The sequence below is a fragment of the Pogoniulus pusillus genome, chromosome 1 (assembly GCF_015220805.1).
Source record: "Pogoniulus pusillus isolate bPogPus1 chromosome 1, bPogPus1.pri, whole genome shotgun sequence".
NCBI classification, from domain to species: Eukaryota; Metazoa; Chordata; class Aves; order Piciformes; family Lybiidae; genus Pogoniulus; species Pogoniulus pusillus.
The window spans coordinates 21232690-21255848 of NC_087264.1; the positions used below are offsets into that span (position 1 = coordinate 21232690).

At 49.7% G+C, this 23159-nt stretch overlaps 1 protein-coding gene across 5 annotated transcripts in view; it reads right to left on the minus strand.

Moving 5' to 3' along the window:
- SUSD6 (sushi domain containing 6) overlaps positions 1–23159 on the minus strand; it is a 94721-nt gene that overhangs the window by 28785 nt on the left and 42777 nt on the right. For 4 of the 5 annotated variants that reach the window (XM_064143434.1, XM_064143443.1, XM_064143463.1 and 1 more), the window contains one exon: positions 21777–21806. The exons of the other annotated variant lie outside the window; for it this stretch is intronic. In XM_064143434.1, coding sequence (XP_063999504.1) covers positions 21777–21806 — 30 coding nt within the window. The remainder of the gene's footprint in view (positions 1–21776; positions 21807–23159) is intronic. 5 annotated transcript variants of the gene reach the window in all.

Below are 23159 nucleotides of genomic sequence, written 5' to 3' on the forward strand. Positions count from 1 at the left end.
CCAGTTCCAACCATAGGCCAGGACACTTCCCACTAGAACAGGTCGCTCAAGGCCTCATCCAACCTGGTCCTGAACACCTCCAGGGAGGCTGTGGAGCACAGAAGCACAGAATGTGATCAAAGATCACATTGGGCCCTTCTGTGCTCCACAACCTCCCTGGGCAACCTGTGCCAGTGTCTCACCACCCTCACTGCAAACAACTTCTTCCTAACAGTCAATTTCAGACTCCCATCTGCCAGTTCAAACCCATTCCTCTTCATCCTGTCACTACCAGACCTTGTCAGTAGTCCCTCCCCAGACCTCCTGTAGCACCCTTAAGATACTGCAAGGCTACTTCAAGGTCTTCTCAAAGCCTTCTCCAAGCTGCAGAGCCCCAACTCTCTCAGCCTGTCCTCATAGCAGAGCTGCTGCAGCCCTCTCACCATCTTGGTGGCCTCCTCTGGACTGGCTCAAACACTTCCATGTCCTCCTTGTGCTGGAGGCTCCAGAACTGCACACAGAACTCCAGGTGGGGTGTGAGGAGAGCAGAGCCAAGGGTCAGAATCCCCTCCCTTGCCCTGCTGCCCACACTGCTCTTGCTGCAGCCCAGCACAGGGTTGCTGTCTGGGTTGCACTCACACTGCAGGCTTGTGTTAAGCTCTTCACCACTCCAGACACCCAGGGCCTGTTCCTCAGGGCTGCTCTCAGCCTGGAGTTGTGCTTGGGATTGCACTGACCCAGGTGCAGGACCTTACACTTGTCCTTGTTGAATGCAATGAGGTTGGCCTGGGCACAGCTCTGCAGCCTGTCCAACCAAGTGAGGTTGAAGAACTAAGCCTCAAAACAAGACAAGGTCTCTTGTGCTGAGGCGAGCTAGCTGTGACAATGCACCTTGCTAAACTGCCTAACACTGCCAAAGCTGCTGGGCAATTCAAGTGCTAGCAAGGTGACAGCAGCAAGGATGATGTCAGACTGCAATGCCTGCACTGAAAGTTGACACCTACTCAGGACCTCCTCCCTTTACTGGCAGTGCAAATAACTGGAGAGTGGGTTTGGGAAAGAAGGGAGGTAACACAGTGAAGCTATCAGCAAGCTTGCTTTGTGCCTGGGGCATGACTAGCACGAGGCATATCAAGGTCTGGTGTGATGCTGCTGTTACTTGGACTTACCAGTCACAGGAGACACCATCAGTGCTGTCAGAACAGCCTGAGTCCCACACATTCCACCCATTCAGACTGTTGGGCAGCAAGTGGTACTCAGAAAGTAAATGGCACCTTAATATAATCCTTGCAAATGCAGTGTATAAAAGGATTCAGGTTTTCAACCACCTCCTTTGAAAAGAGTCTCAGAACACAAATAAAACAGCTTCCAAGTGCTTGGGTTTGTACCTCCATTTCCCCAGTAGCTACTAACAGTGCTTTAAGCAACTCAATGGATATGAACTAACAAACTGTCAAAAGCAATACTAGCAGCAAACATGAAATCTTCCTTTCTGAGCTCCTCATCCCTAACAGCAAACATGAAAACTTCCTTTCTGAGCTCCTCATCCCTAACAGCAAACATGAAAACTTCCTTTCTAAGCTCCTCATCCTCAGCAGCAAACATGAAAACTTCCTTTCTAAGCTCCTCATCCCTAACAGCAAACATGAAAACTTCCTTTCTAAGCTCCTCATCCTCAGCAGCAAACATGAAATCTTCCTTTCTAAGCTCCTCATCCTCAGCAGTAAACATGAAAACTTCCTTTCTAAGCTCCTCATCCCTAACAGCAAACATGAAAACTTCCTTTCTAAGCTCCTCATCCTCAGCAGTAAACATGAAAACTTCCTTTCTAAGCTCCTCATCCCTAACAGCAAACATGAAAACTTCCTTTCTAAGCTCCTCATCCTCAGCAGCAAACAGGAAATCTCCCATTCTAAGCTACTCATCCCAAACACCCATAGGGTGACTGTGTTAGTCTGAGCCTAGCTGGGATATTTTGGTGAGAGGAATTAGATGCTAGGCTGTGAAAAGGAAACAGTGGTGATGTCTGCTGCGCTCATAGGCTTGCTGAGATGGGTAAGAACATAGATAAGGCAGTTGTTTGCTCTCTGTCTTTGGGGCTGCATTCCTCCTCTCTAACCTAACCTGCTGTCTGACTAATCCTTCTGCTTCCTAATCCCCCTGGCCAACCCTCCAAACTCTACCTTAAACGTAAGGCAAAGTCTGGGGTAAGGTAGAGGGGTGGGAAGAAGGTGGAAGGGTGGTTGGGAGCCCCTGCTGGGGACTCAGGTTTCTGGGAGGGCTGTTGTGTTTCTGTGTTACTTTTAACTTAATTTATTAATATGACCTTGTCTATTTCTGCCTATAGCTGTATCTGTTGTAAACACCTGCTTGTCTGTTGTGCTAAGCTGTAAATGTAAAGCTTCATTCCATTTCCAGAGCCACCGAGTTTAGTCTGGGTGATTTTCTTAAGTGTGTGTGGGGGAGGTAACACCCAAACCATCACAGTGATGAACTGAAACAAGCCACAATTGGGAATTTGTCCAAAAGCACCAAGCTCCTTCCACAGCTGGCAAGGGAAGTGCTCAGAAGGAGCCACTCAGCCAGGAGTGTAGAAATTCTCACTTTTAAACACTGCTTGCCCCTTGATGCTTTCTCTGTAGCCATAGGACCAAAGTAGAGGTAGCAACTGCCAAGACAGCATGCATTTGTAGCTTTAGATGCCTGACAAAAAACAAAAGGAGAGATGAAATAGTATTCCTTTTGCTTGACACAAAAAGGGATTATAAAACACACAGCCCCAAGCCCTGCAGTGTAACTACTCAGGAAAGCAACCAGAGCTCCTCAAGGACTGCTCAGCTTCAATCCCACTCTCTTGCACTTCACTGCTTTTAAGCAACAAGAAATACAAGACTATACATATTCCTTGCTTCTTAGTCCTATTCCCTGGTAGCCTAGGCAGGTTCTTTGTTTAATACCACAACTTAGAGCTTAAAAAAACCCAAACAACAAACAAATCAGCCAACCAACAAAACCCCCCCAAAGCAAAAACCCAACAAACTAAACCCAACCAAAATCAACAACAAAAAACCAAGCAAACACTCTCACATGTGTCCAGAGAAGGGCAACAAAGCTGGGGAGAGGCTTGGAACACAAGGCCTGCGAGGAGAGGCTGAGGGAGCTGGGGGTGTGCAGCCTGCAGAAGAGGAGGCTCAGGGCAGACCTCATTGCTGTCTGAAGCTGCCTGCAGGGAGGCTGTAGCCAGGTGGGGTTGGGCTCTTCCGCCAGGCAAGCAGCAACAGAACAAGGGGACACAGTCTAAAGTTGTGGCAGGGGAGGTCTAGGCTGGATGTTAGGAGGAAGCTGTTGTCAGAGAGAGTGATTGGCATTGGAAAGGGCTGCCCAGGGAGGTGGTGGAGTCACTGTCCCTGGAGGTGTTTGGTCACATTCTGTGCTTCTGTGCTCCACAACCTTCCTGGAGGTGTTCAGGACCAGGCTGGATGAGGCCCTGAGTGGCCTGTTCTAGTGGGAGGTGTCCCTGCCTATGGCAGGGGGTTGGAACTGGATGATCTTTGAGGTCCCTTCCAACCTAAACCACTCTCTGATTATTTGTGACATTTCATTAAGTCCCATTTATTGTTCTAAGACACTTCTTTGCCCATCTTTCTCAACTGGCTTCCTTCAGTCCTATCTTATCTACACATCACCACCAGTCGTTCCAGAGGAGTTACTGCAAAAGCAGCAAGAGTGTTTCTCAGGGCAAGACACATTTAATAGGGTAACAGCAGTGTGGAAGTGTTCAATTGAGTCTTGGCTGCCAGAATCACACCTCGACAGCAGCATTTTATCTGGGTCACTCTTGATTTTGAAAGGCCAAGCCAGACCTCGGGGGCTAGGACACAGCTGCACTGAAAACAGACTGTTGCAGACCAGGCTCTTCCAGACAGCTCAGCTGATTTTCAGATGCAATTACAAACCCCTGGGTCCCTGGAGTACCACAAGAACCAAAACAGGTTGAAACTATTTTCATTACTTCTTGTCCTATGCACTTTCCAGCCAGCATTTACAGCATCAAGCTGGAGAAATTTCAGTTCCCTCTTTAGCCTCTTACAGTTTTTCATCCTCCTTCCAAGAGTCCTGCTTCTCCTCACAGTCATCTTCCAGCAAACAATTCTTGCTCAGCTCCAGCATTCTCTCACATCAGCCAAGATTTACAACTCCTGCTTCAACAGCTAGCTCCATAAAAGAGCTGCTATGGTTATCTGGGGGCTGGGGGGAGGTGTTGAGTAGCATATTTTTGTTTTATTCTTGCTTTGGTTTTGTTTTTTGGTGGCTTGGGTTTTTAAAGCATTCATCTACAGGAATAGGCTTCCTACCTTTCAGTGGTATTTAGTGGATAACAACAGCATTCTTGCTCCTTTTTATCTGACTTGTCAGTCCAGCAGGACATAACAAATTTGGTTTCAAGAGCTGCAGAACTATTTTATCTTCACAGGGAAAGACAGAGGGCAGAACAAAATGCTAAAGCTCCACTTTATAATGTCATTACAATAGCTTGAGTCATGGAATCAGTTAGCTTGGAAGAGACCTCCAAGATCATCCAGTCCAACCTAGCACCCAGCCCTAGCCAATCAACCAGACCATGGCACTAAGTGCCCCAGCCAGGCTTGGCTTCAACACCTCCAGGCACGGCGACTCCACCACCTCCCTGGGCAGTCCATTCCAATGCCAATCACTCTCTCTGACAACAACTTCCTCCTAACAGCCAGCCTGAACCTCCCCCAGCACAACTTGAGACTGTGTCCCCTTGTTCTGTTGCTGGCTGCCTGGGCAGCAGAGCCCAACCCCACCTGGCTACAGCCTCCCTTCAGGGAGCTGCAGACAGCAATGAGGTCTGCCCTGAGCCTCCTCTTCTGCAGGCTGCACACCCCCAGCTCCCTCAGCCTCTCCTCACAGGGCTCTGCTCCAGGCCCCTCACCAGCCTTGCTGCCCTTCTCCAAACACCTTCCAGCACCTCAACATCTCTCTCAAATTGAGGAGCCCAGAACTGGACACAGCACTCAAGGTGTGGCCTGAGCAGTGCTGAGCACAGGGGCAGAAGAACCTCCCTTGTCCTACTGGCCACACTGCTCCTGAGACAGCCCAGGATGCCACTGGCTCTCTTGGGCACACTGCTGGCTCCTGTTCAGGCACTCTCTACCAGCATGCCCAGGTGCCTCTCTGCCTGGCTGCTCTCCTGCCACATGCATTCTTATTAAACCCAAACCAACCAAACACCAACATATAACAAACACACAACAGAAGAAGACAACTACTATTAAGTATCATCTGCTAGAGTGTGTTGTAAGGAAGGGAAAGCAGAGGTGTGTGTTTGGAGAGACAATGGGGAGGGGGCAGGTGGAGAGGTTATTCCTAAAGACAAATAATTGTGTGCAGGAAAATTATTTAAAGTTCAAAATTCCCTAGAACATAAAAATCCTTCCCACTACCCTGGTCAACATGGATCACACATGCATAGACACTGATCTAGCAGACAGATTTCACAATCACCTCCTTCTGATTCAGACTTTGGAAGGGAAACACTACTCAAGAGCCACCAAGACAGTAGGAGAAGTTATAGCCTGTCAGCTAAAAGCAACCATCTCTTCCAAAACATGCAAGAACAAAGCAGCTTCAAGGAGTTCCTTCCAGAGAACAAAGAGTTTTTCAGATGGTCCCCAAGGGAAGAATGCAGTGCAGGAAGCTGCTACAGCATGCCTGGGTCCTACAGGAAGTTCTCTGCTGCTGAGCACAAAGTGGGGGAAAATTCAGGAGCGTTCCCAGCTTCTGCAGTTGGGGCCAGAGCTCAGATGAACGCTGAGGAGAACACCCTGGGGACTCCTCGTTCATGCAGCTGGACCCAGATCTACCTCCCACATCATCACAGGAACAGATGTGGTAGGAAGCAAGTGTCTGAATCCCAGCTCCCTCCAGTATCAGTACCTTGACCTCATACCTTCTCGGCAGCAACTCTTCTCCACTAAAAGTGCTTATAAGATCAAAAGCTGAAACCAGTGAAGGGGAAAGGTTATGCTGCTTTTTCAGTCTGTGCTCTCTCACCAGAGGCCTCAGTATCAGTACCACTGCCAGGGTAAAGTTTCTGCAGCTACGTTTCCTCCCCTGTACAGATCCAACTGCTGAACCTGCCTTACATACAGCTCCCCAAGCCCCATCAGGCTCCTGCCCATGGAGGCTGGGTTCAGGCAGACATCTGCAGGCCCTGGGCACAGACTCAGCAAGCCCCACTTCTGTTAAGAGGCAGCTCACAAGCAGATCATCTCACACTTGAAGAAAAATGCAGGACCCACAAGGCACCTTCGCCCAGAGAGCATCCCAGATCTTCAATGCTGCCCCCAGCCACATTCCCCAGGTGCTTTTTCAGGGAGCTGAAGGAAGCACTGCTTGCATGGGGCTCCCTAGGTCAAGAGTCAATTCAGGCTTGCTTAGTTGTGTGGCAGAAAGGCAGCTGAGAGGCAGGCCAGATGTGCAGGTCACTGATTCCAGGCCACGTAGTCACCACGTTACATCTGAACACTTCCCATGCTAATGAATGCGATACCCCTACTGTTGTTTCTGTACTGTCATCCAGCCTTACCTCCACATCTCCTACAGAATTCTGACTCTCTCTCTGTTCTCTTTGCTCCTGAACTGCAAAGTCTTTCCTCAGTTAAACAGATGATTCATAAGTTAATACATTTTTCCTCCCTTCTCCATGCAGCAGATGTTGGAATTTCTCCCCCTGCACTCTCTAGTTGGTAGCTGGGTAGAGAAGCAACAAAGCACTGAGAATCACAGCCAGATGGAGTTTGCCAGCTGACACAAACCAAGACTGGATGGGTGGGCAGAGGCCAATGGGATGAGATCGAACAAGGCCAAGTGCAGGGTTCTACACTTTGGCCACAACAACCCCAAGCAGCACCTCAGGCTGGGGACAGAGTGGCTGAGAGCAGCCAGGCAGAGAGGGACCTGGGGGTGCTGGTAGAGAGAAGATGAAGATGAGATGAGGCAGCAGTGTGCCCAGGTGGGCAGGAGAGCCAATGGCATCCTGGGCTGGCTCAGGATGCTTCTTGGGAGGGGAGGGAAAGCTTCCCATGAAACTTTCAGATCCACTTGCTGGATAGTTCAGCCTCCTGCAGTTAGCCAAGCTTCTCACACAAAGGAAATGGAAGACTCAAAGAAGTCATGCTAAAAATAGCAGAGATGCTGCCTCCCCCTTCTCCCAAGAGAGCCTTGGGAACTCACAACCATGTATGCAGACTCCTTGGGAACACTCAAATAATAGATATGGGTGCACTATGCCTGGGAAATAGCAGGAAGAGCCAGCAGGGAGTGAGGTTACTTTGGTAATAAATTAGCATCCAAACTGTAAAAGAGAGTTGCAGAGGAAATAACAGGAGTCACTGAAGCTATCAGTTACTGCTCTGTAACTGATCTCATGCACCAACACAGAATTTCAGAGAGCAGCACATGCATTTCATCAAGAACAATAAGCATTATAGGGGGAGCAATGCAAACAAACTGAAGCACTCCAAACTCAAGCTTAGCACTTCTATCAAGCTTGCTAGGAACATGGTGTCTTGAACACATACTGTCTAGGAAGCCTAGGGACGAACAGCAGGTGTTAAAAAGCCATTCTGATACTAAAAGACAGGAATAGTAGCTCCTTCACCAGAGCTTCCCTGGTTGTGTTCCAGCTCAACACAAGAGGGAACTTCTTTCCTGGAAGGGTCCCAGAGCACTGGCACAGGCTGCCCAGAGAGGTTGTGGAGTCTCCTTCTCTGGAGCCTTTCAAGGCCTGTCTGGATGTGTTCCTGTGTGACCTGAGCTAGATAGTCTGATCCTGCTGTGGCAGGGGGTTGGACTCGACGACCTCCTTGGGTCCCTTCCAACCCCTGACATCCTGTGAGGCTGTGCAATGCTGAAGGCAGTAGACAGCCTGGTGCTGCTGGGCAAACTGGGAACACAGAAGCACCTTTTCAGGTAGAACTACAGCCAGAGAATTGAAGTTCCCCTGCAAGTGTGTTCCAGGCCTACCCAGCTCTAGCAACATCTGTTGTCATCACAGAGCTGAGAAAGCTGGACATGGGAAGCTCTCCTGTACTGCTGGCAGATTTGTAGTGCAGATAATTGAATCACAGAATCAACCAGGTTGGAAGAGACCTCCAAGCTCATTCAGTCCAACCTAGCACCCAGCCCTAGCCACTCAACTAGAGGTTCACAACCCCAAGAGGAAATGAAAGTGTCTCTGTCCTGCCTTCCTGCAACAACTCAGCGCGGGCTGCCACTGCTGCAAATCAAAGGAATTAATTCATGCCTTCTTCCCAGTGCTGCCTCAATCTGCTTACTCAGCAAGTAGCCTTGGAAGAAAGCTAGCTTCAGTTTCTCTTTGTGGATTTCCAGATGCTACTGAAACTAAACTGTGGCATCAAGAAGAGAGGAATTTCTGACAGCAGCTTTATTAGACAAAGATCCTTTTCTGGCATTCTGCCCTACCTCCTTTCCCCCACCTCACGCACTCTTGCTGCTAGCTACCCAGAACCCCACGCATCTGCTCAGCCATTTCCTCTCCATATTTGTCTCTATTTCATGCTGACAGGAACAAAAGAAAGAACAGCTTTATTAGAAGGATCTATGTGCAAGCTAGGGTCTTGCTTGCTTTTCTGCATTTCCAATTTCATCTGCTTGCTCTGCTTTCTCCCCTTCAGAGGTGTATTAATTCAGTCCTCTTGAACAACTACCTACAAAAAGCCCTTGCAACGGGGGATGCAGAGACTAAGTTCTCAACTCTTCAATTATTTTTACTGAACTGCCTCTTTTTTGTCTTTTAGAATGTGCAGCTTGGTTAAAAGTACATTGCAAAAAAAGCCACAAGTTTCCTACTAGCTATTTCCAAGTCATTAAATTCATTATTCCAAACAGGGGAGTGAGGGAAATACAGCTACTTCTTCATGCTCTCCTCTCCTCCTCTTATTCCACAACAATCATTAATGCTCTTATCCCACTAAGCACTTATTCATTCTAATTCTTGCTGTCCTTATATTTCTCTGGCAAGCCTAAGAACAGTAATTGCCTTTGAAATGGGAAACGATGGCAAAGGGCTCCCCTCTCAGGCCCAGTACCTAACACTCTGTCAGCCCTCAGAAAATAGGCTGTCTGTTTCCTGCATTCTTTAGTTCACAGCATTTGGATTTACAGTTTGATTTCTTCACCAGCCTGCTCCTGCCATAACGCTGAGCACTTAATGTCTATAGTCACTGCCAGAAAAGGTGTTTCAAAAAGAGGATGCAGAAGCTCACGCAGCCAGAGCAAAGATGCACAGCAGTTAACTGCAAATTCAAAAGCCTGTCCAACTAGAGGTGGCTGCAGAGTGGCTCAGTGACCAACCTTCTCAGCAGCCAGCTGGCAGCTTGCATAGCTGTGTCTGCTGGCACATTGGCAGAAACAGAGAACAGAGAGGACAAGACAGTGACCACAGCAACTTGCATCTCTGCCACCTTGTGCTTTCTGCCCAGCTCACCCGAGGCACAGGGCACCCAAAAGGTCCACAGCATCTAATGTTTAAGGCACTCAATCCTTACTGAATTGTATAGACAGCTGTGTGCTCCACAGCAGTAAACAGACTAGAACAGGTCTGGAAACTGGTGGAGTTAGAAATAAGTTGAATTAGCACACACCTTAGCAGCAGCCACTGCACTGCTGGAAGGCCTTCCACAGAGCCTGCTTCCTTATACAGAAGTTAAACGACTCCCTCAGCATACCAAGTTACAGAGTATCTTTGGTTGAAAGACACCTTCAAGATCATTTAGATCAACCTTTGACCCTGCACCACAAGGTCACCACTAAACCATGTCCCTAAGCACCAGGTCTACACACTCCCTACATACCTCCAGGGATGGTGACTCCACCACTATCCTGTGCAGACAATTCCAATGTTTGATAACCCTTTCAGTGAAAAGCTATTTCCTAATATCCAACCTAAACTTCCCCTGGCACAGCTTGCATCTATTGCCTCTAGTACTGTGGCTTGCCACCAGGGAGAAAAAGCTGTCCCACTTGTGCTCCAACCTCTTCTCAGGTAGTGGTAGCAAGCAATAAGGTCACCCCTCAGCCTCCTTTTCTCAAGGCTGAACAGTCCCAGCTCCCTCAGCTGCTCCTCACAGGAGGAAGTACCATTCTTCACTGAGAGAGTCATTGGACACTGGAGTGGGCTGCCCAGGCAGGTGGTGGAGTCACCGTCCCTGGAGCTGTTCAAGGCAGGATTGGATGTGGCACTTGGTGCCATGGTCTAGCCTTGAGCTCTGTGGTAAAGGGTTAGACTTGATGATCTGTGAGGTCTCTTCCAACCTTGGTGATACTGTGATACATCACATTTACAGGTGAAACTACTTCTGCTCCTGCTTGGTGCCCTGAGAGACAGCTTATTTATAGCCCAGCCTTACCACCTCCCTCAGGAGCAGCTACAGAGTTTTTTCAGCCAGTCTCTGGCTGTGCCAGTGCAGGAGCAGGACTCCCAGCAGTGCCCACATCCAAGGGACAGTGGTGACTCGAGCCAGCACTGCTCTGCATAATGCTTGGTGCACTGCGTCCTGTGTGAACACACCAGAGCAGTACTTAGGAGCCTATGCAGAGATTAAAGCCTGGGAACACTGCAACCTGTGCATCAATATACACCTTTCATCCTTATTCAAAGTTCAACACACAGACCACCAGCAACACTGCTCAGAACGAGGCTCCAAGCAGCCATCAGCATCTTCCTCACGAGGAGAGCCTGAGGGAGCTGGGGCTCTTTAGCCTGGGGAGGAGCAGACTAAGGGGTGACCTCAGCAGTGTTTACAAATACATAAGGGGTGAGTGCCAGGAGGCTGGAGCCAGGCTCTGTTGGGTGATACCCAGAGACAGCACAAGGGGCACTGGGTGGAAGCTGAGGCATAGAAGGTTCCATGTGAACCTGAGGAGAAATTTTTTCCCTGTGAGGGTGGCAGAGCACTGGAACAGGCTGCCCAGGGGGGTTGTGGAGTCTCCCTCCCTGGAGACACTCAAGAACCATCTGGATATCTTCCAGTGTGATCTGCTCTGGGTGATCCTGCCCTGGCAGGGGGGCTGGGCCAGATGAGCTTTGGAGGTCTCTTCCAGCCCCTGACATTCTATGACTCTTCTGCTTACATGCCTTCCAATCACGTTCATGGAGCTGAGCCAAGCAGCTCCTATTCCTGACACTGTGGGGCAGGCACTAATTTTAGGACCCATACACAGTTGAAGAGGTTGCAGAAAAAACCTGTTGACTCTCTCTGGTGGCAAACAAGACAATTCCCCTTCTTCTCACACAACAGGGACCAGATGGCCAACATGCCTGGCTAGGCTTTCTCATGGAAATAGAGAGGAGATAGCAACTGTGGGGATTTTCCTCTAGCCCAGTGTATGTAGGGGGCTTGATGAAACTTTCCAGCAGAAGCATTACCAGAAAGGAAAAGTGAACACAGAATCACAGAATGGTTTTGGTGGGAAAAGACTTTAAAGGTTATCTACTTCCAGCCCCCTGCTACAAACAGGGACACTTTCCACTAGATCAGGTTAAACTTAGTGAAAAAAAGAACAACTGAATATTGATCTAAGGTAAGAGTAATGAGACAGGGCTGCAAGAGTCAGGAGTAAAGGCTCCCCAGAGGAATTTCTGGTTTCAAACAAGACCTTATACAAACAATCATTTTCCCAAGGAACTGCCCTGAAATCCTGTGCCTGGACACAGAAAGTGGGTTTGGTACCACAAGGAAAGACTGGACGAGGCACTTAGTGCCATGGTCTAGTTGACCGGATAGGGCTGGTTGAGAGGTTGGACTGGATGATCTTGGAACTCTCTTCCAACTTGCTTGATTCTATGATTCTAAGACGTGTGGAAGGCAGACAAAGAACAGGAAGCATGTGCTGCCCAATTCCTTTGGCTGAAATACACAGTACAAACTAGTATCATCACCTGAACTTCCTGCAAGTGTGACTTCATACACTTGTGATCTCAACACAGACCCTTTAATTTAAACATTCTATTAGAAAACTCTCAGACAGTCACTCTGACTCAGCAGAAAGAATGCTATCAACAATGATTTTATATCTACCTGCTCACATCAAGGCCAACAAACAACTGGTTTCCTCACAAGAGCAGGTGTAGATCTGATGGAGGGTAGGAGAGCCCTGCAGAGGGACCTGGCCAGGCTGGATGGGTGGGCAGAGGCCAATGGGATGAGATTGAACAAGGCCAAGTGCAGGGTTCTATACTTTGGCCACAACAACCCCAAGCAGCACTACAGGCTGGGGACAGAGTGGCTGAGAGCAACCAGGCAGAGAAGGACCTGTGGGTGCTGGTAGAGAGGAGCTGAACAGGAGACAGCAGTGTGCCCAGGTGGGCAGCAGAGCCAATGGCATCCTGGCTTGGATCAGGAGCAGTGTGACCAGCAGGACAAGGGAGGTTCTTCTGCCTCTGTGCTCAGGCCACCCCTTGAGTGCTGTGTCCATTTCTGGGCTCCTCAATTCAAGAGAGATGTTGAGGTGCTGGAAGTGGGCCAGAAAAAGGCAGCAAGGCTGGGGAGGGGCCTGGAGCACAGCCCTGTGAGGAGAGGCTGAGGGAGCTGGGGGTGTGCAGCCTGCAGAAGAGGAGGCTCAGGGCAGAGCTCACTGCTGTCTACAGCTACCTGAATGGAGGCTGTGGCCAGGTGGGGTTGGTCTCTTCTGCCAGGCACCCAGCAACAGACTTGAGCTGTGCAGGGGGAGGTTCAGGCTGGATGTTAGGAGGAAGTTGTTGTCAGAGAGAGTGATTGGCATTGGAATGGACTGCCCAGGGAGGTGGTGGAGTCGCCGTGCCTGGAGGTGTTGAAGCCAAGCCTGGCTGGGGCACTTAGTGCCATGGTCTGGTTGATTGGCTATGGCTGGGTGCTAGGTTGGGCTGGCTGAGCTTGGAGGTCTCTTCCAACCTGCTTGATTCTATGACAGCAGCAAGAACCCACTTCAACACAGTGAGGCCACCTCAAGAATCCCCCAGTATCCACATTAAGAGAAAAAAGGCAAGGCAAGCAGAGTCAGAAAGCAGCTTTCCAAGCAAGGGCACACAATGCCCTCCCCTCAGAACCTGGGGCTGCCGTAATCCCCTTTTTGAAATGCTAATGTCATTACAACCATAGCAGCAGAAGACAAGCAGTGGGGTCCGGGTGACAGAGCCTTCACTGTGCCCTTACACAGATGATTTAAGCTGGGCCTTTTGTAAGTCTCCTCCCCGCAGCTCGCTGCCCGGCATCATGCTTGACAGGAGCCGCAGCTGCCGTCCGACCCTCCCGAGGCGCAGGGGTGGAAAGATCAAGCTGATGAATTCATGCGTGCGAGAAGGGGCCCCCGGGCACAGAGGCTGCACACTGCGGGCTTGTGTTCTCCTCAGGCACACACCAGGACAAAGATGGACGCGGGGAAGACATGAAAAAATGCAAGAGCAGGAGGTCCCTAACTGCCCCCTTGCTGCTGCTGAACAATCGCACAGCAGTGAAAATGACAGAATCGCAGAAGCATGCTGCTTGGGAAAGCCCCCCAGGATCAGAGAATGACAGCATCAACCGGGCTGGAAGAGACCTCCAAGCTCATCCAGGCCAACCTAGCACCCAGCCCTAGCCAAGCAACCAGACCATGGCACTAAGTGCCACAGCCAGGATTGGCTTCAACACCTCCAGGCACAGTGACTCCACCACCTCCCTGGGCAGCCCATTCCAATGCCAATCACTCTCTCTGCCAGCAACTTCCTCCTAACATCCAGCCCAGAACTCCTCTGGCACAGCTTGAGACTGTGTCCCCTTCTTCTGTTGCTGGGTACCTGGCAGAAGAGCCCAACCCCACCTGGCTACAATGTCCCTTCAGGTAGCTGCAGACAGCAATGAGGTCTGCCCTGAGCCTCCTCTTCTGCAGGCTGCACACCCACAGCTCCCTCAGCCTCTCCTCACAGGGCTGTGCTCCAGGCCCCTCACCAGCTTCATTGCCCTTCTCTGGACCCCTTCCAGCACCTCAACATCTCTCTTGAATTGAGGAGCCCAGAACTGGACAGAGCACTCCAGGTGTGGCCTGAGCAGTGCTGAGTCCAGGGACAGAATACCTCCCTTGTCCTGCTGGCCACACTGCTCCTGAGCCAGGCCAAGGAGAAAGAGGTGAAGGCATCTTATTAATGTTTTGATTCTGTTAGATATTTGCGTCTCTGGGAAGCTTAAACTAGAACTAATACACTTTGCCATTCATAAACAATGCTGCACACACAGCAGCTCCCACTTGACTAGGAGATTGCATGAAGTTACTCTACCACCACAGAAAGAATACACAGGAGTCCAAATTCCCTGTTTTGGAAAAGAAAAAGGAACTAATTCACCTTGAAAGGATCTTGGAGGTCTCTTCCAACTTCACTGATTTTATGATTCTATGATTCAGTCATAGGCTTTTGAACTCCTACCTATGGAGAAGTATCTCCATGGGTAAGTGCAGTGTGCACTTGCAGCCCAGAAAGCCAAGCAGAGCCTGGGCTGCAGCAGGAGAAGTGTGGCCAGCAGGGCCAGTGAGGTGATTCACCCCCTCTACTACACTCTGGTGAGACCCCACCTGGAGTACTGCATCCAGTTCTGGAGGCCCTGAGACAAGAGCAACATGGAGATGCTGGAGCGTGTCCAGAGCAGGGCCAGGAGGATGCTCAGAGGGCTGCAGCAGCTCTGCTGTGAGCACAGACTGAAAGAGTTGGGGCTGTGCAGGCTGCAGAAGAGGAGGCTCCCAGGTGATCTTCTTGTGGCCTTCCAGGATCTGAAGGGGGCTACAAAAAAGCTGGGGAGGGACTTTTGAGGCTGTGAGGGAGTGACAGGACTAAGGGGAATGGAGCAAAGCTGAAGGTGGGGAGAGTCAGGCTGGAGAAGAGGAGGAAGTTATTGAGCATGAGAGTGGTGAGAGGCTGGAATGGGTTGCCCAGGGAGGTGGTTGAGGCCCCATGGCTGGAGGTGCTTAAGGCCCCATGGCTGGAGGTGCTTAAGGCCAGGCTGGCTGAGGCTGTGGGCAGCCTGCTCTAGGGTAGGGTGTCCCTGGGCATGGCAGGGGGGTTGGAAGTGGATGATCCTTGTGGTCTCTTCCAACCCTGACTGATTCTATGACGTGCATTTACTGAGGAGGTCAGTCTCTGCTGCCACAGGAAGCAGAAAGGTGGCAGAGCTCTCTGGGAAGGGAAATGTGTCTGTGTTCATTCGTGTGAAGTGAGCACTGGCAATCGACTTTCCAATGCTGCCACCAAATCCAAATAACAACCACAGAAGCTTCAACTCCACAGGCACCCTCCCTTGGTACTGCTAACTAACCAATCTTACAACAAAAAAATCCCTCCACTTCCAGCAACTAATTAAGTTAAGAGATCAGTGGATGGAAACAGACTTTGCGATAGATCTTTCCCTGCTGCCAAGAGGATGCAGAACAGACCTTCATTTTAATCCTCTCAAATCCCTCCGTGGCACCTCACATGGCCAAGCATGAATTACTCCTGACCTGCCTCAGACAAGTGGCAGGTGGCCAGAGTGAAAATGCAGTAAAATAATTAAGTCTGTAGTTAGAGAATGATTCTCCTCACAGCAGCTTTAATTAGCAGCTTCCACCACCCTCTCTTTGTTTTAGTGACAGCGAAGATCAAGGATGCTAAAAGCACTCCTAATTAAAAGCATGTACACCTTTGACCTGTTCTAGTGGGAGGTGTCCCTGCCTATGGCAGGGGGTTGGAACTGGAAGAGCTTTGAGGTCCCTTCCAACCTAAACCATTCGGATTCTCTGGCAGGCTGCAAGGTCCAATTTCCCTCATGCAGTCATAGAATCAACCAGGTTGGAAGAGACCTCCAAGATCATCCAGTCCAACCTAGCACCCAGCCCTGGCCAGTCAACTAGACCATGGCACTAAGTGCCTCATCCAGGCTTTTCTTGAAGACCCCCAGGGACGGTGCCTCCACCACCTCCCTGGGCAGCCCATTCCAATGACAAATCACTCTCTCTGTGAAGAACTTCTTCCTAATATCCAGCCTAGACCTACCCTGGCACAACTTAAGACTGTGTCCCCTTGTTCTATTGCTGGTTGCCACCGTTTGCCCAAGGACTCAACTCCAACATGGGATCAGCTCATGACTGGAGTAAGCTGGTTAAAGGAGGCGCAAAAAAACCAAACCAAACCAGCCCACAAAACCACCAATCCCCCCCCCCAAAAAAAAAACCCAACCCAGTCCTCTGAAAAGGTGATCCAGCCCTGAGGAGTCTCCACAGCTGAAGGCACATGCCAAGAGGCAGTCAGTTCTCCAGGGTGCTTAGAGAAGGCAGAACTTCTCACAGGGGCTGCACTTCAGGTGTGTTTGCCCTCCAGAGGCATTGTCTTACACCAGCAGACAACGACCTGGCCACTATGAAGCACTCTGCCCCTCAGCAGAAGTGCACTGGCAGTGCTGACTGCTGGTTTCACGAACTGCCTGAGGCCAAACCTGCTTCAATACTGCTTCAGTAACACAAAACTGAACAAGGATTCTGTACCAACAGAGAGCTCAGCTCTCCCACTGCTGTACATCACCAACTATTCCAAGAGCAGAATCTAGCTCAATAAACACCATGGAAGAAACAGTCATCAAAGCACAAAATGTCAAAGAGACCTTTTAAGTATTTAATAAGCAAATAAAAAGATAAAGTGGGAAGGTCCAAAAGATAGCTGAGCAGCTCTGCAGCATCAGGTAAGTCTTCTGAAGCTACATCTCCAAGATCATAGAATCAAGCAGGCTGGAAGAGACCTCCAAGCTCATCCATTCCAACCTAGCACCTAACCCTTCTAATTAACTAAAGCATGGCACTAAGTGCCTCATCCAGCCTCCTTTTAAACACCTCCAGGGGTGGGGACTCCACCACCTCTCTGGGCAGGCCATTCCACCTATGGACACCATCACCATCTAGTTCTGCTGTTCCACTCCCCCTTTACATTCCTAGGTTCTTATTCTCCCAGCTTCAATCTGGTCTACCAGTTTCCTACCATTCTCCATTCGCTTCTGGTCCTTTTCTGTGCCTGAAGAGTTTCCAGATAATTCCATTGCTTCAAAACATTTTAGTTCTACCTAGCTTGATGAAGCTGGGGAGGGGTCTGGAGCACAGCCCTGTGAGGAGAGGCTGAGGGAGCTGGGGGTGTGCAGCTTGCAGAAGAGGAGGCTCAGGGCAGACCTCATTGCTCTCTACAGCTATCTGAAGGGAGGCTGTAGCCAGGTGGGGTTGGGCTCTTCTGCCAGGCAACCAGCAACAGAACGAGGGGACACAGTCTCAAGTTGTGCCAGGGGAGGTCTAGACTGGATGTTAGGAGGAAGTTGTTGTCAGAGAGAGTGATTGGCATTGGAATGGGCTGCCCAGGGAGGTGGTGGAGTCGCTGTCCCTGGAAGTGTTGAAGCCAAGCCTGGCTGGGCACTTAGTGCCATAGTCTGGTTGACAGGTTGGACTGGATGAGCTTGGAGGTTGATTTTATGATTCTAAATCTGCTCCCATTGCTGACATCTCTGATAAAGGTAAACAGAAGAAAATGCAAAGTTTCCTAAACAAAACTTTTAGGATCACCAGAGAGTGTCATGTTTGTTAATGGACAGTTCTAAGGGCGCTTAAACCCATGTCTGACACAGCACTTGCTACACACTCTGATGGGTTTTTTCTCAGGACATAGAGGGTGTTTCAAGGCAGGAAAGCAGCAGCAGCAGCAGCCTCTGGCTTTCTAGTTGTGACTCTGTATGTGTTAGTCCTACTGCATTTCCTCCTTGTCTAAGGATTAGACTCAAGACAACATCCACCAGAGCGCTCCTCTCACTCTACATCAATGCAGTACTTGTCAAATCAGACATGCTTCTGCCTTTACTGACAGGGTTAAAGATACACCTCAAAGGCAGCAGCAATGTTTCTTTCTGCTCCCAAACACGATTTCCACTACTGCATTAAGGCAGCTGGCAGAATCTAAAATGGTGAGCCCAAAGGGTTTAAAGATAGTGTTTTATTACCCTTCTGTTCACTTACACAGGTTCTGCTTTCCCTGAAATGCTTCTTACCATGCCAAGGGGACAAATGCTCTTATCCTTGCGTCCAAGAAATGGATCCTACAGGGAAAGAATACAAGAGGCACCTCCATCCAGCACCAGGCAGTACACAAGCAGTGAGGGAGCATCCCCACAGCCTTTAGAGATTAGACAGTCCAAAAGTTCCCCTCCCCCTTCCACAACAAAAGGATCACTGTACTTTCCGGGCCAAAAAAGCTCCTTTTAGTATGCACAGTTTAGGAACAAGCCTCCTCTAGCCCAATCCATCTAGCACGTCCTATAACTCATCTAAGCAGCTCCATACCTAAGGGGTTACTTCAAATCCCTTCACCAACATCTGGAAGCAAGGAATTCACTAGTCCTCTAACTCCAGTACAATAGTTTGCAGAAGCAGAGCCTCAGGGGAATTCCTGCTTGCAGAGGGAGATGAACACACCCCAGAGGTTTCAGTTCATTAAAAGGAAAATGGCTTTTGAAGATGTAGGTCAGTGCCCACAGATAAACAGGTACAACCTCTTGAGGCGATGCCATAATTCTGTCACTTGCTTCCAACTACTCTCACGAAAGTACAGGCATGTTTTGAGTTGGCTCTACAAGTGCCTTCAGTACCCTACCTTCACTCAACTACCAACAGCTTCTCACCAGCGTTTAACAGTCCTCATCTAAAACACAGCAGTCTTGGTCAGCATGGGGCCTTGACAGATTCAGCCACGACAGCTGAAGACTCTACAGTGCAGCTACCCACCCTACCACTTGTTTCATCATCCATCTAAGCAAACTGAGGACATAACTACTCCACAGCCTGACAAACCACACACCAGCTACTCTAGCAGTATTTGGGGTAGCAGCTCAGGCTGAAGCTTGCCACAGCTCTAGAGCAGATTTTCATCTTGTTCTGCCATCCCCTCTGCAGTCACAGAATCAGGCAGGTTGGAAGAGACCTCCAACAACATCCAGGCCAACCTAGCACCCAGCCCTAGACAAGCAACCAGACCATGGCATTAAGTGCCCCAGCCAGGCTTTGCTTCAACACCTCCAGGCACGGCGACTCCACCACCTCCCTGGGCAGCCCTTTCCAATGCCAATCACTCTCTCTGACAACAGCTTCCTCCTAACATCCAGACTAGACCTCCCCTGTCACAGCTTGAGACTGTGTCCCCTTCTTCTGCTGCTGAGTGCCTGGCAGAAGAGACCAACCCCACCTGGCTACAGCCTCCCTTAAGGTAGCTGTAGAGAGCAATGAGCTCTGCCCTGAGCTTCCTCTTCGCCAGCCTGCACACCCCCAGCTCCCTCAGCCTCTCCTCACAGGGCTGTGCTCCAGGACCTTCACCAGCTTCATTGTCTGTCTCTGGTCAGTACTAACAGGCAGCACCAAGAGGAGGTGGCAACTGCTTGTAGTGCTGCAGTGAAACGCCAGTCCTGCAGAAGCAGTGGCAGACACAGGCTGCAGAGATAAAATACTGGCCACATATCCTAAAAGACAATGAATGCTTCAGCTGCAATGGTAGCCAGGTCAGGATTCAAAAGGGACAGAAACTGAAAAGGAATTGTCAAATGGCACAAGGTGATAGCAAGCAAAACATTCTCTTGTCCTGCTGGGAAGACTTTTCCCATGAGATCAAGAACAACCCAAAATTCCTCCCAAGCAGTGGGCCCAAGAAACAAAGTGGAAGGACTCAGTAATAGAAGGAAGCTGCATACAAGGGCAGCCAATTCTGTATCTTCAGCCCAGTGAGCAGCAGTCACCAAGGGACACAGGGATGGTGAGGAATCAGAATCTGGACTGAAATCCACAACTGCCTTCTCTTGAACAGCAAACCATGCCATGAAGCACGCCTCCTGCTTTCCAATGAAGCTCCTACCAGTGTCCTGCTTTCCCGTTCTAGCCCAAGAAGCTAAAGGGAGCTGGGACCAGACAGATCTCGAGTTATTTCCTATGGCAGTTCATTTTCTTGCTAGCAACTGTGGCCAAGAATTGAAGGTCCATTTATAATACGTGCCTGTGACTGCCTTACCAGGAATAAAATTCAGCCACTGAACAAAAAATCCAAGATTGAGAGGATTTCATCAGCTCCATCTCCCACTCTCTGACGACCAAAATTTGCTAAGTGGTAAAAATCCTCACCCACATCTTTAAATATCTCAGGAGATTCTGCTCCTGTCTTTTTGTTTTGTTTGCTTCTTTGGAGGAAAGGGGAAAGCTTAGTCTAAACAGACCAAATTCCACAGTTCAACAAGGATTTAGACAATGTTTATATATTTAGAGCAGATACACAATCAGAAGATGCTTCCCAATCTGTCCCAAAGTTATGTACATATACAAACATGCACATGGGAAAGATTCTAAACTTTTCCAAGCACTAGAAATAAAAAGCAGGAGTAGCAATGGCTTACATCCAGAGTCATGCTCTGTGACAAGATGTTTACCTTTCTGGAAGGAAACAGTGTTTTTTTGCCTCAGCTTGCCTTCCCCCACCTTCTCAGTCCTCTCTGGCACCCTCTCAAAACTGCCAAGCAGCATCTCTTTGTGTTTTAATTAAATATTTATCCTATTTGCTTTGTCCTGTGTCATCTCAGATGACATCAAGCCAGGAGCAGGTGTTGATCAGTTGGAGGGTAGGAGAGCCCTGCAGAGGGACCTGGCCAGGCTGGATGAGTGGACAGAGGCCAATGGGATGAGATTGAACAAGGCCAAGTGCAGGGTTCTACACTTTGGCCACAACAACCCCAAGCAGCACTACAGGCTGGGGACAGAGTGGCTGAGAGCAGCCAGGTAGAGAGGGACCTGGGGTGCTGGGAGAGAGGAGATGAAGATGAGGCAGCAGTGTGCCCAGGTGGGCAGCAGAGCCAATGGCATCCTGGGCTGGCTCAGGAACAGTGTGGCCAGCAGGACAAGGGAGGTTCTTCTGCCCTGGGCTCAGCACTGCTCAGGCCACACCTTGAGTGCTGTGTCCAGTTCTGGGCTCCTCAAGTCAAGAGAGATGTTGAGGTGCTGGAAGTGGGCCAGAAAAAGGCAGCAAGGCTGGGGAGGGGCCTGGAGCACAGCCCCCTGTGAGGAGAGGCTGAGGGAGCTGGGGGGGTGCAGCCTGCAGAAGAGGAGGCTCAGGGCAGACCTCATTGCTGTCTACAACTCCCTGAAGGGAGGCTGTAGCCAGGTGGGGGTTGGGCTCTTCTGCCAGGCAAGCAGCAACAGAACAAAGGGACAGAGTCCCAAGTTGTGCCAGGGGAGGTCTACCCTGGATGTTAGAGGAACCTGTTGTCAGAGAGAGTGATTGGCATTGGAATGGGCTGCCCAGGGAGGTGGTGGAGTTGCTGTGCCTGAAGGTGTTGAAGCAAAGCCTGGCTGGGGCACTTAGTGCCATGATCTGGTTAATTGGCTAGGGCTGGGTGCTAGGTTGGCCTGGATGATGTTGGAGGTCTCTTCCAACCTGCTTGATTCTATGATCCAAAGCTAAATGCTGTAGAAGGCACTGAGATCCCTTCAAGCACAGTGAAACACAGGAGGTTTCTCCCTCTCTCAAAACAGAGGGCAGTCACCTTTCTCAAACACAAGGGAGAAAAGTGGCAACGGGGCACAGAGATAAATCTCACCCTATCCAACACAACAAAACAAGAATTCTAGATCACAGCTGCTTATATTAGCCAGTAATATACCACACTCATGTCTTGCAGTACAGCAGTGAATATAAGTCTACTCACATGCAGGTCCTTTGGATTTGCTGAGCCAACCTATGACAGACAGAAGGAAAACCCACAATTACTATTGTGCTTGAACTCTGCCTTCAACCATTAGAACCAGCTAAGAGTAAACTGGCTGTGCAGCTTCCTGAGATTCCTATTGTTCCCTTCAAGCCAGCAGCTTGGATACTACACTGATCCAGGCAGCACTAAGAGGAAATGTTATTTGAATAGTCTAATCCTGGGCCCACATGCATCTGCTGCCTACCCACCTTTGCTGCCTGGCCATTACTCTGCAGCTCCTCGCCATGCTCTTCTGTACCACTTTGTTTTCACTGAGCTCTCCAAAGTGACTGGAAAGAACTTGGAACAGCTTCCCCCTCTCTTCCAAGCACTAATAGGAGGCTGGGCCAAGAATGGACAGAAAGCAGTACTGAGGGGAAGGACTTTGAGGTGCTGGTTGATGAGAAGCTCAGCATGAACCAGCAATCACAGAATCACAGACAGTCAGAGGCTGGCAGGGACCTTGAAAATCATCTCGTCCAGCCCCCCTGCCAGAGCAGGACCACCTAGAGCAGATCACACTGGAATGCATCCAGACAGTTGCTGAATATCTCCAGACAGGAACACTGCACAGCCTCCCTGGGCAGCCTCAAGCAATGTATACTTACAGCCCAGAAAGCCAACCAGCTCCTGGGCTGTATTAAAAGAAGCGTGGCTAGCAGCTCCAAGGACTTTGTCCCTCTACTCCACTGTCTTGAGACACCACCTGGAGCATTGTGTCCAGCTCTGGCCGTTTCCAACCCAACCCATTCTGTAATTCATGGAGAGCTACACACTTCTTCCAGCTGACCCTGTAATGTCTCCAAATCCACACATTGGGGCTAGCACCAAGATCTTCTGGTCATGCATGGAACCCCTCTATGCTTCTATCTGGCCATCCAGTATTACAGCATGCTTGTTTTCTGACCACTGACTCCATCCCTAGCTGTATAAAGGCCTTCCTTTCAGCTGCATAATCAGAGACAAAGGTCACCTCTGCTTGGCACAGATTCCCAAAGAACAGGAACAAGCCTGGATGTGCTCAGTGACGGAGTGCACTCCAACAAGCTGCTCTGTGCAATGCAAACAAACACCGCTGGCATCCAAGAGCTTCTGTGCAGACGAACCGGAGAGACCGCGCAACAGCAAGCAGCAGACTGGCTGCATTTGCCTCACAGACAACACAGGAATTAAGCTCTTCCAGTTTATTCAAGCTCAATTTATCACTCCAACAACAATCCCCAAAATTAAAGAGCTATTTCACATGTGATCAGGCCACAAAAACCAGGTCGTGTCTAGATCTAAATGGACTCAGATTCGCTGAGCCTGCATTACTAATAATTTTTAAAGGTGAATATTTAA